The sequence below is a fragment of the Buteo buteo genome, chromosome 2 (genome assembly GCF_964188355.1).
Source record: "Buteo buteo chromosome 2, bButBut1.hap1.1, whole genome shotgun sequence".
Lineage (NCBI taxonomy): Eukaryota > Metazoa > Chordata > Aves > Accipitriformes > Accipitridae > Buteo > Buteo buteo.
In genome coordinates, this window is record NC_134172.1 from 5,733,149 (window position 1) to 5,749,809 (window position 16,661).

The window sequence follows — 16,661 nt, forward strand, 5'->3', positions numbered from 1 at the left end:
GGCTACTTTAGGAAAACAAAGAGTACACTGACCACAGCTGCATTACTGCACTTGTTCGAGATGATGTGCTCAGTATCAGCCGCTGTTTTATGGGCCTCAATATTTCTGCTTATCTTCCCTGGATTAAACTTGGAATGCCATTTGACATCTGAATTATTTTCCAAAACTAAATAAAAGGAAGGGGAAAAAAAAATTCTTCAAACTGAAGCTTTTCATTTAATTAAGTTTAACCTTTTTTGGTCAAAAAGCTGTTCTTTTTCTACTTGTTTTTTATGTGGATGAAGACTTAGGCTTTTTAAAGCTGGAAGTACATTTTTTGAGGTCCTTTGCTGTTTCTAATACTATATTATTGCAAAGTTTTCCAGGAAGTAGCAGTGCTGTTGTGTGCAGTTACTGACACAGCCCTCTTTCCTGAGATATTTGGTAGCCCCTAAAGACCTGAATATTCCCCAAGATACCATTTTTTTTCCTCTTTCCCTTCCTTCTCATGTAGTCCAACATTACAAGACACGTCCTGTAAGAACCCTGTCCATGCTTCAGTGCAGTAGTGTCAGGAGATTGCTATAACCATGCGGATCCCTTCCCCTCTTCACCACTTTTTCTTGGATTTAAGAACTGTTAGTAATTACTTTTTATTGCTTACCTATTATTTCTGATATGAAATTACTTCTAATTTGGCTCATGCATATATATTTGCGTGCATGTGTGTATGTATGTATACACACACATGTACATGCATGTAATTTGTATATGCAAGTGTGGGAATAGAAAACTTCGGATTTATAAAAATACTGATTTCTAAATTCCTTTTCCTTTTACATACCTGCCAGATTCTGTTTGGTCACTGTAGTTACTCTACTAATAGTTATTTTAGTGTAAAACATGTTCTGACTGTGCTCTGACCTGTAATAAAATTTTGCCTGAGAGTTAGTGTAGCTATTAATGAAATAAGAATTCAAACAGAACAAAATTTTGAAATGACAAATGAGTACAGCTTTGTCAGGTACAAACATGAAATGAGATACTTTGCTAGAACACTGTCCTTGCAATGTTAAAGCAGTGCTCTGTTAGATTTGGGTAGCGGTAGGAAAATGAATGAATAAAGAAGGGCGTGGGGTTTTTTTGTTTGTTTGTTTGTTTTCTCCATAGCTCAACTGTAATTTTGCTGACCTATATTCCCAGCACTTTTATAAGGCAGTAAAATTAACTTATCTCTGCAGTCATGATGTAGAGTTCTCAGTGAGCAGGTGACTTTAAACACACTCATTTCTCTTCTCCAGTGCCATCCGATGCCTTCTTCCAGCAGGACATGCAAGTGTTGTCAAGCAACCGTTGCCCGCAGGCAGTTGTGTGACATTTACTATCTGAGTATCAGAGTGCTTCTGGCTGTCGAACAGAAGCCAGCAAGCATTAGTACGTAATAGTCTAAATAAAGACAGAAGTGAGCTGCCTATGGATAAAGTGGTAGGAACGAAGATGCAACATTATATTAGAAAAATGCCTAAAATTAAAGCTCCTGGTCCTCTTTGCCAATCTTACAAGGGCTTTCTGTCCTGAGTGCTGGAGGACACCTGTCCTTAATGGTGTGATTAAGACCCACTAAGGGTCATGGATGAGAAATAGGCTGTTCCAACTGTATGTATTATACATGCCAGGAGAAGAATCTTCTGAACAGAAACAGAGTGAGCTTGGTCACAATTAAGTTGCACATTAACTTTTTATAGGGCTCATTGCAAATATAACTACTTCAAGTGTTTAGAGAATTCCATAGTGATTCTGAAAAGAGTACGGCCCACTCCCTGCTCACTAAACTTCCAAGTTGAAGCCTCCAGTCAAAATATTAGGTTTGCGGGAGCTTTATTATGCATGTATAAAATCTGGCAGTCTGCTGAGGTCACCTGTTTGAAAACTTCCATTGCTTTATGTACATATGTGCAGATGCTTTATGTACATATTGATGTGCAAATCAGTGAAGTATATCTTCTGCTCAATCAGATTTTTCCTGCATTAATTGCACTTAATTTAAAGACTTGAATTAATATGAATTTTCACTTGGTTATTGATAGAGATAATTGCTAAGCAAGAAACATGCCAGCTTCAAGTTCAGTTTTTCAGAAAATAGAAACAGTGTGACTTTGGTTTTTTTTTTTAAAGATGAACTTTATCCTGTTTGTATCTTGTATTCTGAAACTGTTTCCAGATAAGGCATAGATTAAACAGCAGTTTAATTGATTCTTTTTTCCCTAATGCTGCAAAATGATTTATTTTTAGGGCTGAAATAAACACAAACAAATTCAGACAAAACAGTAGCAGCTGACACATTGTGATAGACCTGACTTAAAAATATATTAAGTATAGCTCAGGATGCCTGTGCTTTCATGGGTTTTTCTCAGCTTTGTTTGGAAAGGAGTATGGTAGAGAAATCAAAGTAGACCCATAGCAACTTCAGCACCTATTTTCATTCTTTTGAACAAAAAGGTAGATGGAAAAAACAAAGCCATACTCATGCACTTTCTTAAATGAGTTGGAGTGTCCATTTGTTTTGTTCAATTTAAAATCACAGTATAAAGGAATGGTACCAAAATTAGTCCTCAGAATCCCTGCAGAAGTTAAATCTTAGCACTGGGATACTGTTTTTTCACATGTCCTTACCTACATTTAGACAACTTCTTATTACAACTTTTTCTAGAATAAATTTTGTGAACTGCCTGTTTCATAACAGGAGCTAGCACTTTTTGGCAGCTGTGTTTTAAGTGGGAATAATTTATCTTCTATTAGAGTATTTTGGTGCATAACTGCTGGGAGAAGCTGTTAGCTATGTAGAGTGCAACCAAAAGTGTGAATTGAAGGGAAAATGAACACCAAATTAATGTGCTGCACTTAGGCTAGACAACATTTCCAGTATACAAAGAGAGGGCTTATTAATTCTGATACTTGTCTCTGTGGGAAATACGGGCCTACAGGGAAGAAAAGTTATGATTGTTTTATACAGTAAATTTCTGAAAGGTTTATGTTGACCAGCTGTTTATGCTTCAACCAAAAGTCCTGTTTTCTTGCCACCACCACCCCCTTTTTTTTTTTTTTTCTTAGGGAATATACTATTTCCACGGGACTGAAGCAGTGCAGCAGTCGTTTCACTACAAGGTCTGTTAAGCTGATCAGCCATGAGACCTAGCTGGAATGCATAAATCCCAAACAGTGACTAGTTTAAAAGCTTTAACTTGTGTACAATTTATGTCTTGTTGGAATTGAAGACCAAGCTAGGACTTACAGTACTGAGATACCACATGTTATTTTTCTGCTGAGTTCTGTGGAAGTCTGCAGTCTTTTGGAGTGTATTACATAGTAAATATGAGTTGCTGTTAGCCACAATTAAGTACTCTTAATCATCTTAGATAACTTTAAAGCTACTATGTTTTAAAAAAAATTATCAAAGATCCATAACTATTCGCTATTAACTATGATGGAAATCTGGTAATTGGAACTCTTCTTGGATATGTCTCCATTAGCGAGGAAATTAAAATACAACATTGAGTAATGCTTGTTTCTGCCTAAAAGCTTTGCTGCTCTTGGCACGTGGAAGTTGCTTTAGATCAGAAAGCTTGAACAGCAAAACGAACGGACTGATGCCCTGCATACAAATCCTTTAAGTTCCTAAAGCCTCAAAAATGTCATCCTTGCTCCAAAGTCCTACACCAGACATTTAGCAGTCTCGCAACTTGTAGTGCCTTCAGCTTCAGAATAGTTTCTTTATCCCTGTTAGATTATCAGGTGCCAAATGTGTTTTCAAAGTTGAGGGCAACAGAGATACAGGTTTTGAAATACGAAATTTATTTCTTCTGATCTTCAAATGTGCAAACTGTTGACCAGGTGTCTTTGAAAACAGGATCAGATTGAATTCAAGAAGCTGAAAGCTTGTAGGAAGGTTGGTGTGCCCTAGTGGGAGACTTTTCCCAGGAAAAACCTTGAGGTGTAGTCTTGGTAGATAAAGTTAGATCAATAATTACACATGATCTCCTAAGGCAATACTGAAAAGGGAGAGAAACTGAGTTCAAGGTTCTCACATTTTGTAGTTCTTGGTGTATGTCCGTCCCTTTCTGGATGACAGGCATACTAGTTTCCAGATAAAAACCAAAGATATCTGTGATAAGGCAGTGCTCATATTTTTCATATGCATATTTTTATATGAAAGAATATCTATTTCCATATATTTTCCATTTATATAGACATTTTCAGTTTGAAAAAGAATTCACATGGCAGAAGAAATTGCTGGCTTTGAACTCTTTGTGCAGATTAACTTAGTCAAATATTCAAACTAAATACTAACAGTCTTTAAGAGTGCAAAAATGAATGAAACTATTCTTTAAAAAAAACCAGTATGCTTAAGGTTTCTTGGGATGTTCCTACCTTTTTCTAGTTTTCAAAGACAAGAAATCAGCATCAGAACATGGGTTCTGAAGATTATTGTCTTCAAATGGGTTTGATTTTTCTTTCAATAAGCTTTTAGTCTGTTTAGGTTGAAAGTGTTCAAGTTGCAAGTCTGGATCCTTCTTACTAAGAAAAATTGAGGTGGGGTGCCTACATACCTTTTGGATTTTGAAATAGGAGTGAGAAACCGAAATTCTTTAGATCTGGTCGTAGTTGCAAATGAGCAGAGGTAGAGCTCAAGCAGTTATTGAAGTAATGTATATATGGGACTGTCTATCACCTAGAAAGGGTGTCCTATAAATTTCAGCCTCGCTAGGCTACTGTGATGGATGGGTACTTTACAGGCATTAAGCAGAAGTTGTTTTTTCTTGAAGGTCATTGTTAGATGTGTGCTGAGAGAAAATGCGTTGAGACAAGTGGCTTGTAAGCAAGGCAGCCTCCATTTTGGTAGCTGAAGAAACTGTTGTTGATGTTAATTGTAAGGCACCAAATCAATTTCAGTGAGCACTCCTAAAAATCCCCCAGTAATTTATACTTTAGCTAAAGACACTTTTGTTTAAGTCCAGAATCTCATTTGTTAGGTAGTTCATTTAAACAGGAACTTACTAGGCATCATTGGCCAGTATCTATTAACTTAACACGACGTCTGAAACCCATCAGTGGTTAATAATCTGTACTTGCTGCTGTAGGATGTTCAGAGGGTGTCTGACTCATCTGTTTGTCTCCCACTGTCTGCAAAGGGATGGCCTCAGATCTCTGCAAGCACTTCTACAAAAAACTATCGAAAAGAACAAAAAGCATAATAGGTGCATCCTTACCAAAGCAACATTGTCTGAACAGATAAAAAGATAGCAAAAGAATGAAGTTAGAGTTCTGTATCCAATTCTTAATTAATTTAATTTCCTCTCAGTCTTGAGCTTGTCCCTGTTGATATTTTTCTATAAAGGTAGTCCTTTTCCTTCATCAAAAAAACCCAGTGTTTCAGCACCAAATGGAAGCGTTCTTCCCCATTTCTGTTATTTCAGAAGTATCCAGTACCGAAGTCTAAAGTAACATAGTTGTATTGCAAATTGGGATATTAAAGTGGGGAATGAGCCATCGGAAGTCTGTGTGACTGTCTACATTGCTTTCAGAAAAATTGTCAATTCATGCAATTGGTACCATTTTTTAGTAAGGGCACTGTACTGTAGAAGAGCCTAGTTTAGGTTTTATACTGCAATTTTAATACCTTGATTGGGAATGTAATCCACATGAAAGCTCTTGGTCAGCACCCTCACAAGTGGTAAAAATGAGAGTGGAGACATGTCCTGGAAGATAAAGTTAGTAATGCTGTCTTCCTTCAGGATTGATTTCTCCACTTTAGCATCTTTCACAGCAAACAGAAATAGCAATTGGTGTAAAGGTCCATTGGTGTGATATAGCTGGAAGTGGCATTGACTATAAATAGGATAACAGCAGCAACTAAAACCGAGGCATTAGGAGGAGGGCCACTGGAAAAAGAAATCATTGTATCAAATGTTCTATTTTTCTCTATTGTTTTTTAGCTAGTGGTGGTGTTTTACCATTTCCATTTCCAATGCTTTGGAGATCATTCCAAACAAGTCTCTCATTTAAAAATAAGAAAAGAAAAAAAACAAAAAGAGAAGAAAAGTCTGTATGGGTATTGCATGAGCCATTAATTTCCATACATGTACTTGCAATGAGCCCAGAAAAACATTCAACTTCAAGTCATGTATTTCAGTTCCCAGTAATTACTAGAATAGTAATGTTGGCAGAAGAGTGCCCCTTCAATAGAGGTTTTACTTTTTTTTGTTGTCTTCCTCTTTTCTTTTTGTTTTTAGCCACCAGCTAAATACCTCCTGCCAGAACTGACAGCATCAGACTATGGGAAGAAGTGTGTGGTCATTGATTTAGATGAAACTTTAGTGCACAGTTCATTTAAGGTAAGTAAATTCAAAAGCAATCTCTTGCAACTTGAATCTGTCAGTGAATGTTACAGGAAATGTTAAGCCTTTTAACACATTAACTAGCCTTACTGGCTCTCCCAGGATGCCTGGTAGTTCTCGTTGTTACTCCTATGATTATTTGTCCTAATTTAGCTGTAAGGGGAGTAACATAGACGTTGCTATTTTTTTGATTCTGAGAAAGTCATACTGACTGCAGCAAGACCTGGAATAGTATTGACTTCATGGCTTTAAATGGTAACTATTCCAACAAGGACCTGTATTTTAACAGGTATAAAACTTTTTGCTCTGAAAATATGGTTTCATTTTTGATGTTTAAATGATGCCATAGTTAGACTAGGGGAACAGAAAACTCAGCACAGCTTTATGCTAGGTAGACGTACCTTAAACCAGTAGACTTTGGGCACCAGTGATTCCTGTGCTCTGTGGCTGAGAAAATTGCTTTCCATGTGAGACTGCTGTCCCAATCACAGTTAAGTGTTTTTAAGTATTTAGCTTTCACAACAGGAAAGCAAATAGCATTTAGCTGTCGCTGATGAGTCAGTCATCTTCTAGAAGCAACTTTTATAACCCTTCAGATTTCAGCATGTGGTGGAAGTAGTGGTATTTTTCTATTGTTTAAGTAGAGCTAAAGTTAGAATAGGAGAATTCAGAAATACAAATAACCTAAATTGGCTCCGAGTACTGGTAGCATTTCTGATTAGCAAATGTCAGACATGATAAAGCATCTGCTAGTTTTATACTTGGATTGGAGAATTTATAAGAATCAATAGTAAGTTTCCTTACTAGTAGCAAACTAGAGTTACCATCAACTTTATAGTCTTCTAGTTTTGGTTGCACTCCATTTTTCACTGCTAGCATAAACTCAACATTTTAATCCTGCAGTATTTAGCTGCCAGCATTTAAATATGCAAACCATAATTCATGTTGTGGTTAGAATTTGGCAACAGCCTGTCTTTGTTGACTTAAAGAAGACCTTATATGGAGATACTAGAACAAATATTCCTGTGCCTCAAACTGAAACTGAGATTCTTCTCTGTCTTTATTGTGCCTAATGGTATATAACAATTTGTGGTGGCATACAGGAACCTCTTAACGTCAGTGCCAGATCCTTGTCTTCTTTACCCAGACTGAACTTGTGCTTGAGAATTTTTGAGGGAGATTAGAAACACAGCTGGATTGGGACAGGAGGGACCATGCCTTCCTAATTAAATGAAAGTCAAAAATAGGAAGGGAAAGCTGAATTTAAAAGTCTTCGTTTACATAAAAATAATGAAGTATTAGGCTTAGTGTTACCTGAAATGTAAAAATGAAAGTTTGCTTTCTGAATGTTGTGGGTAACTTTGTACTGTGATTTGTCTGGTTTTTGAAACAAAATGAGATTCAATTTAGGTGTTTGGTTTGGGTTTTTTTTAAACTATTTTAAAGAAATACAAGTTTATTGTATGCCATAGTATAAATCCTTTCTTGTAGGACTGAGGTTTGCCTTTATTGCAGAGTGCTTTCTTAGTGGGCTCATTTTAATTATCCCACTTATGCAAATGATATTTAATGGGTATTTAAATGATGTTAAACAGATATTTAAGAAAAATCAAAAGACTATTCTACTTAACTTAATATGAACACTGAATAACGTTTTCTGATAGGAAAAGAAAACTGGTCCTTTTTTGTGTGAAGTAAATAGTGTTAGGAAAAGTTTAGAGTTTCTGCAGTATTAGAGTCTTATGGCTATGATGGCATTATCTTAATGTGAAGCCCTGTGATGTGGTAAGAGAAAACCAAGTGTTGGAGGAAATGGCTTTAGTTGTTCAGTGGCTGGCACTGTCCAGGGGTACTGTTTGGATTTTGTTTCACAAAGGGAAATACTTCAGCTGAAGTAAACGCGTTGCGGTCATCAGAAATAACAATGGATTTCCATAAGAGCAGGGGGTTTAACACCTCTATGCGCTGCTCTGCCTGAATAATCAAGTTACTTCTGCAGTTTCTTTTAGCTGGGGTTTTTGGGGGTTTGGTTGTTTGGGGTTTTTTTTCACTAAAACATGTCTGCTCTGCCCAGGCAGGTCCCCACTTAAAAGCTGTAAAAGCATACATAAATTTGTGATTTTTAGTACAAAAGGCTTTATTTAAAACACATGATACTTTAGAATTCATAATTCTGTTATGAAATAGGCTTCATATTTCAAATGCAGATAATTTTTTTTAACACAACCAGAAAGGCAAAGTATTTAAAGTGTTCTTTTATGAAAGGAGCAACATCTGAAGGAGGGTAATTCTTGTCTTTTTATGCCCCTGCATATTTGTGGAGCTTTAAGGAGGTACTAGTCTTTCATGTTAAGTGCATATTAAAGGAATAAAATTTGGGGTGCTTTGGCAAGAGTAAAAAAGGAACAGATAGACATTATAGTTATCATTCCCATCATAAAACAATAATAGAAGCAAAAATCTTAAATTATTAAATCAAGGAGATGTAAACATGGTTTTGTATAAAATGAATTAAACCACATGCAAGTCTAGAATGTAGTCATATTCAAAACTGGCTGTGAAGCACTTTTAGAACATTTAAAACTCTGAAGCTTTTTATTAAATAGAAGCAGTTCTAACTGAAGTAAAGATTTTCAGTGGAAATACATTGTCTTCTTTCACGCTCTGTCTCTGTGGTTCCCACTCAAGGCGCGTACGTGTTTCACGTGTGCAACCCTAGAAACCTGTATCCAGCAAATTGTTGCAGACTTCTCTCCTGTCTTCCCATCATGATGAAGCACAGAACCCCAGTCCATGCTCTCTTCCTTATCTCTTGTGCCAACAAGAAAGCTACGTAGTACCTAAAGTGTAAGTGGGGGAAGCAAATATGTAGTTCAGAGTAGTTTGGTTAGTGTTACAAAGTCACAAATGGTGAGCTTTATTTGTTAGCAAAAATGAAGTTGTCTAAACAGAATGTGGTTTTCTCTGACATCTGGTTGGTGTTGCTCCTGTTAAGAAAGTTTAGTAATAGCTGTAGTTTTATCAGTGGGCTTCAAAACCTTAGCAGCTTGAAATGACCTATTCTTTTTCTGCTGCTACAGACTATTTATCTTGCTTAAGGGAGTCATGCATATATAAATTCTTCAAGTGCGTGCAAGTCTCTTCAAAGAATGCAGGGAGCTGGCACCCACTTGAAAACTGGTGGCTGAGTCTTACTGACAGTTCATTTGGGATTCTTTTAAGGTGAAGCTTCAGAATGTTTTTGTGTACCTGTTCTGTGGCTATTAGAGATGCTGCAGAGTATCTTCTCTTTCTGAGGGGCTTCATGCAGATAACAGATGGGACCCTCTCCTCTGTCTTTCTGAGGAGCAGAAAGGAGGATATATCTTGTAAATTGCTTGATGTCGGCTAAAAAAAAAAAGTCTAGATTGTATCTGCAGGTATCTGAGGAATTCTTTAGCTCATACTAGCACAGTGGTCATCAACAGGATGTTTTCCAGCATCAGCTGCTCTGGAGGTTTGGTTGTCAATACCGGTTGGTCAGAGTCAGTGTAGCTTCTCATTTGCCCTCTGACACAGCACTTGCCGCTGTCGGATCAAACCATCTTCCGTATTAATTTTGCTACAGAGGGAGGGTGTTGCCCTCCATATAAATTCTTATGGTCATTTGACAGTGGAATTAGAATCTCATTTTTCCAGGGAATGGGATCGAAGTGATGCTATCAAGTTAATACTGCAGGATTCTTTTCTCCTACCGTTTTTCACAGAGCACCCGTTTAGGCTCACCAGTTTGTGATCTGCTTCTCAGTCTCTTTACCTAGGCTGCTTCTCTGCTTTCTTGGCAACCCCTTGCCCCCCCAAATGGGTTTGAAGACTGTTTCTAGTCTTGCAGATTCTTCAGGGGCACCTCCTTGGTGGTACTTGAGATCAGTCTATTGGCTGATCCAGAAAACCAGATGGGAAAGTCTGTACAAGTCTAGTAGAGCTAAGTGAAGATGTTTTCCAGCCTTAGCTTAGTAATGCCATACCAGTTACCAGCCAGACTACTCCCAGCCTTTGTTTTAGGCTGTTATCCATGAAGCATGCTGTCTGTTAATCAGTTGTGTTAAAACTGTATTTGGCAGCTCTGTGTCCCAGCCATTTCCAAGCTGCAGATAATGGAATGAGTTACAAACTTCAGCCAGGCATGTTTACGTGATTTTTTTTTATTTTTTTTTTTTTTATCATGGACGTAGTGCATGAGCTGTGCCAAAGGATTCTGCCAAGTTTGATGTCTGTTTGAACTAGTAAACACTGTTAGCAGCGTGTTCCCCAACTACCACTATTGCCTAGCCAAGATTAGACTACGTACTCTTAAACTGTCTACAGGGACACTTTCCTGCTTTCCAAAGTAATTTTACTTGACCAACAGTTTTTTACAATAAGTCTTAAGAAATAAGTTGTATTCAACAGACTAGAAAAATGGATTCAAGGACTTGGACAGAGTATGCCTGCTCTTCCCTTTTGAATTTCAATGCAGTTTTACATGATTAATTTGATTGGTATAGCATGATCTTAAGGTATCACCTCTTGTGAATCATTTAACTATATGACTTAAGTCTTGTTGCAGCTTGTACAGCTCCTGATTCAAATATAAATCTTAGGTATTACTTTTACCACTGTCTTTATTTTTCATTAATTACTAATTGATGACCCAGAGTAGAACATGTGAAGCACGTGGCTGAATTTCTTTGTCATCATCCACACAGACCTGATGAAAGCATTACCTAAATAGATATTTTCCCTGTTAAACACACTCAGTGGTAGTGAGGGTTATTCAAGCAGTAAAGCCTATTACATTGTATGAAGCTTAAAAACATGAGAGAAGAGGGAGGTGCAGTATCTGGTGAATAGAGCTGTGTAAGGCTTCTGACTTGCATGTGTAAAGGGTGCATACGCAGAGTGGATCTGTATAGTCAATAATGCTTATTAATTTGTTCCTGAGAAGTAAGTACTCTTCTCTTTTATGCCTCTGAAATATTTCCTCTAATAATCATATTTTTAATGTTGATTTATATCCTTGTCATTCTTTCTAGCCAATTAGCAATGCTGATTTCATCGTTCCTGTTGAAATTGATGGAACCATACATCAGGTAAGTACTGTTGTTCCTTTAGCGTTGTTCTAGTAGTGGAAATGTCCTCAGTGTCCCAGAGCATTATCTTTGTCTATTTGCTGCTTTCCATTCAATAACCTGTCCTTTTGCAAAATACAAGAGCTGTGTACTCTAGAATATATCATCCAGACAGGCATCCCTGTTGGATCAGGTATGCAGTTTCTAACTACTAAGTCTCAATTTTAACTTTTTCAGTTCTCCAGAATATCTCTCTCAGGACTTCAGTACTTGACTCTGTCAATTTTAAAATGTTTTCAAACATTCCTAGGCCCAGAAAAAACTACTTGAATACTGCATTTCTTATTCCCTCCACAGACAAACCGGACATAAGTTGGCTTTAATGTCTGTTGGTAGTTTGTATGGACAAAGCTTTATAAAAGTATTAAGGAAGAACATTTCTTCAGGTTTTGTGACAATCTGTGTTTAAGTTCTGTCCCCTTTTCTTCCTGCAAGTAGTTTAAGTTCCTCCAATAGGACCTTTTAATACACTTCAGCATCTTCAAAAGGTCTGGACAAAATTGCAAGGAGACTAATTTATGTCTTATTCTTTAAGAACTTCAGTGAAGACTCTGTGAAATGGTTTTCAGTAAATGCAAAATACCCATAATTTGAAAATCAGTCCCCTTCATGTATTTTAGCTTGGTGTCTTTAATCAGTAGTCATTTCTGAAAACATTGAATGAAATAAATTACAGTGTCGTAAATTTTCCTCTTCAGACAGGCATTAAAGTTCTTGCTGGAGACAGGTTATACTGGTTAATGTGAAGTTGAGCCTTTCTGATATATGAATCTTGCAAATTGTTTGAAACATCTTCTGTTGCATGTTGTAGGTTAAAGACAATGCAGTTACTGAGTTGCAAATCTTCCCTGGATAAGATTTAATGGAGATTTTAAATACTTCAATTTTTGAAATGTTGTCTTTTATATGGATTATTTTTACTTGGGCAAACACATTCATATTTTGATCTTGGAAGAATTGATATATCATAAAGTTAGTTCATAGTTCTGTTAGATTTCCTGTTATGAAAACCATCCATGTACTTGTTACTCTTAAAATAATTACTAAATATCAGTCAATGGACTTAAATGTGTTTTAAAGTGATAGTTGCTTTGACAGTTTTTATACTGTGCTGTTTTATGTAGAAAAATTCAGTATCTAGGGTATTTAAACCTCTAATGTTCACCAGAGCTGAATGCTCATCACATAAGTAAGTGATGCTTCGGGAGGTTTTTATTGTGGTATTTTTGGTCCTCATTTGATGTGAGCTTTAGTTGTGTTTGTTGCTGTAACGTAGACATTTTCTCTCATAAAACTTTCTAGAATACTTTTGAAAAGGAATAAAATAGGTTACCTAACAATTTTGAGTGGCTTAGGATTGTGATCACTTAGCTTGTCAAGATTATATATTTACATTTTGAAACAAAACCCAATAAAAGACTGGGCTTTACACTGAAGCACTTCAAAGCCTGTTGCTTTTCCGTTCCTTGCTGCAAACTCTCAGATTCTTCACGAAACGCGATGCAGTTAGGCACTCAAGGTGACTGCATATGGGAAAAAGAAAAACAAAACTAACTGGTCAAAGGGAGTGGATTTGTCCATACCCTAAACATGAACAGGAGGAAGGATGCTTTTGACAGAGAAGGTCAAATGAAGTTAGTCTCTGTGGTTTGCTGGAGACTTCCTCAATAATTTTCAAGGAAATTGCTTAATCCCTTTGTATTTCAAGTTCTTAATCTCTAAAATAGGTAAATATCTCAGTCCCATCTACGTGGTAGAAATGAAGTTAATTGTAAGGAATTTGTGATCCTTGAAATAAAGGTAATTTATATGGTATGCAGAATAGGCAAAGTCTTGGATTCCTGTGTTTGTAATACCTCTGCAGGCAAAGTAATGTACTGTCATCCAGCAATATTTATTTATTTATTTATTTATTTATTTGTAAACTGTGATAATCTTAAGGACGAAAGTGGATGTTCTGGCTTAGTCCGATGTGCATTAACACAGACTGTAGAGCTTTGACAACCAGTTCCCACTTCACACCTGTAATTTTTTATTCACTTAGAGCATAAACAAACCAATAACAACAATTTTTGTTATCTGTCAAAATTCGTCATCTGTATAATGTTTGTCCATTTTCTTAAGCAGTTTATATGCTCCAAGATTAATCATTGGCATTGGGAAATACTTCCACCCGTTTAAAATATCACAGGATACGTGAAATGTTGTGGAACCATACTGTCCATAGTGCGTATCCCTACCTGCTTTACCCGTAAGCATGATATCTTATCAAGCAGGAGTTTGTCTGTTCAAGTTCTTTTTGTACTTGAACTGTGCCTTAGACAGAGCCCCATGGAAAACAAATGGAGAACGCTATTTCAGAAGTGCCCATTCAGAAAGAAATTTGAAATTATACAAGATACTTCAGATCTCATATGCCAAAAATACAAATTGTGGCAAAATCAGTTGCTGTATGTTTGAAAACCGACTTATCTAACAAGTTTTGTTCATGGTAAATGTGATTTTTTTGTTCTGCAGCAGAGGTATTCAAATAAGGCTGTCTTTAGTTTGGGAAGTTGCATTTTCCCTTATGTCATTTATAATCCAAAGATCAGAAAGACTCTTGTTCTTCTATAGGGAGGACAACTCAAATCATCATCTTAAAGGGTGCTTGGATAAACCAGCTTCCTTAGATTAAAAAACAGCTTTTTCTGAACATCCCTTGACCCTCTCCCATCTTTCTTTTTCTAGCTTAATTTACCTTGTCTTTAGAAAGGATTCGTCATTTTATTTTACAAGGAAATAACTCATGTGTGCAGGTACCTCTCTTTCTGTTATGGGTCTTTCAATGCCTGCAGAGACTGTGCCTGTCTACAGGGCAGCTAAAGTTACAGGAGATGAATCCCACGCTTTGTGTTGGGAATGATGGCACAGATACAAAAGGGCAGTTCTGATGCAAGCTGACACTCTTCTGGCCAGTTCTCTCATTTTGCTCTCATTCTCTGAATAAAAGGAAATCAGAGCTGGTCCCCTACTCTACCAAATTATAAGTGAGAAACTGTGGGAAGTCCAGGGAAATGTGTTGCAACTGAGAGTGCTTTTTAGAGGAAGCTTTTTGAGGGTGAAAGTAGTGGCTGGAGAAAGATGTTCAACCTGTTTGGTACCCTTGACGTAACTTCTGCAAGAACATGTCCACTGTTTTGGAGTGTGCTTCCCATTTAACAAATGCAGAGCAATCGCAACCCCCAGATTAGAAACCATGTGTTAAATATAGTTTTAATCCCCAATAAGTGAAGATTTTTAGAGTGTGGTGGTCCTTTGTCTTTTATCCAAATAGACTTGCAGTGCCTTTGTGCATTGCTGTCGGTGTCAAAGAGTGAAGAAGGCTGCCAGGAAGTTTGATTTGGTGTTAATTGGAATTTCATTCTTGAGTGTGATTTGCTTAAGTGAGTAAAACTAGGGGGTTTTAAGTGTTTTGTGGGGGCTTTTTAATTCAATGAACAATTGCTTATTTTTAGTTGTTGAAAGCTAAAGAAATGTTTTTCATGTATACTTTGAATGCAGTGTACAAAATGATTGTTATTGGTGGGGGAGAACGCTGTTCGAGTAATAAAGTTCCTTGCTATAAAGGACAAAATTCACTGATTTTCTTACAGAAGGCTGTGGCCTGGTTCAAGTAATCCAGGATAGGCTGTATCCATTCTAGCTGGCCTATTCTTGGTTACTTGCACTGGGAGGCAACCACAACTGTGTGAACCAGAAAGACGGAGGCTTGAGGACACATGTTATTTTCTGCTCGCTGTTAAGAAGATGCACCCAGTCCACAAAACAGGAGATTACAGGAGTTTGAGTTGTCATGGGCAGATTTATTTGTCATTCCTTGAAGATTTCGTTATTGTAAAGCTCATTTTGAAAGGCAATTCTTTGTGTCCTATTTAATTGATTAAAATTGAGCTGGGTTTCTCTTTTGGTTTACAAATACTGAGTCTTTTTAGGTTAAGACTGCTTTGAGGTATAGAAAATGTGTGTGGAAATACCAAATGCTTGAAAACAATTAAAGATAATTACTTGGGTTCTGCCATTAGCAGCTCTAAGTACAGAATCCTGTGAAAACATGTCTAGTGCCTGATTTGTGCCATAGCATTTTAAAAGTAGGGTTCATTTTTTAAAAAAAAAAAGACTATATTGCTCTAAAATCTTACTGTGATAAGTAAGAAATTAGCAAGCATACAATAAAGAAAAACTGGAGGGTTTGGGTTTTTTTCTAATGCCCTGAAGACTGTATATAAATCTCAGAAAAATGCCAGGAGCCAGTCAGTCTAGAGACTTAAACTGAAGACATCAGGCAACAGAGGAAAAAGCCAAGCCACAAATAACCATGCAGCATTGAGATTCAAGTCCAGCCACTAACAAAGTAAGGGGGAAAAAATTCCAAATGAGGAGGAAGAGGAGAAAAGAGCTGCACTGTCAGCTGAAGAAAGCTTTTTATGTGAAGTAAGCCAAAGAGATTTTGTAGCCCAGGATACCAGTGCACTTGCAGTTGCTTCCAGGATCTAAGTAGGACTTCTCAAAAAAACTTAAGGAGAATAACCATCCAGTGTATTAAGATCTGTTGTTCTCCAAAAAAAAAGTGTTGTTTAAAAAAAAGAAGAAAAAAAACCACCACCCACAAAAACAGGTGAAGGAGTTTGGGCTTTTTAGAGAGGGGGAGAATTAAGGGGAAAATATGGTGAGACCTCATCCTAAGAGATCACATTTATTATTAAGAAAGCATTTAACGTGAGAAGCAAATCTGTTGGCCAGAGCCCAGTAGGTAAGATTTAAGGTAAAACAGCAAGAGCAACTCAAGTAGAGGAGGTTGAGGGTGCTCTGTGGTGGATCAGGAGATCTAAACTGCAGAAGGGAGACAATACAACTTAAAACACTGTGTACTTACAGCTAATACTGACTAGTTGCAGTATTAGGAGACCTATGAATTGCCAAAAGAGCACATATTGCAAATACTTGCTTTTATAAGCCCACTCCTGTCCGCAAGCCTGTGGTTAAGCAGCTCTCAGTCTGTAGCTACTGGGTTGATTTACTGTACGCTCTCTTTATGGAGGAGGTGGGTTATGTTGCAAGCAGCAAAGTTCATATCCTTGGCTTGGAGTTTGTAATT

At 37.0% G+C, this 16,661-nt stretch overlaps 1 protein-coding gene across 3 annotated transcripts in view; it reads left to right on the forward strand.

Annotated features, from left to right (window-relative positions):
* Positions 1-16,661, forward strand: part of CTDSPL (CTD small phosphatase like) — an 86,354-nt gene that overhangs the window by 57,214 nt on the left and 12,479 nt on the right. For 2 of the 3 annotated variants that reach the window (XM_075044471.1, XM_075044463.1), the window contains 2 exons: positions 6,270-6,371; positions 11,429-11,485. In XM_075044471.1, coding sequence (XP_074900572.1) covers positions 6,270-6,371; positions 11,429-11,485 — 159 coding nt within the window. Of the gene's footprint in view, positions 1-3,090; positions 3,145-6,269; positions 6,372-11,428; positions 11,486-16,661 lie in introns of all 3 variants that reach the window. The other variant, XM_075044453.1, reaches the window with a different exon arrangement.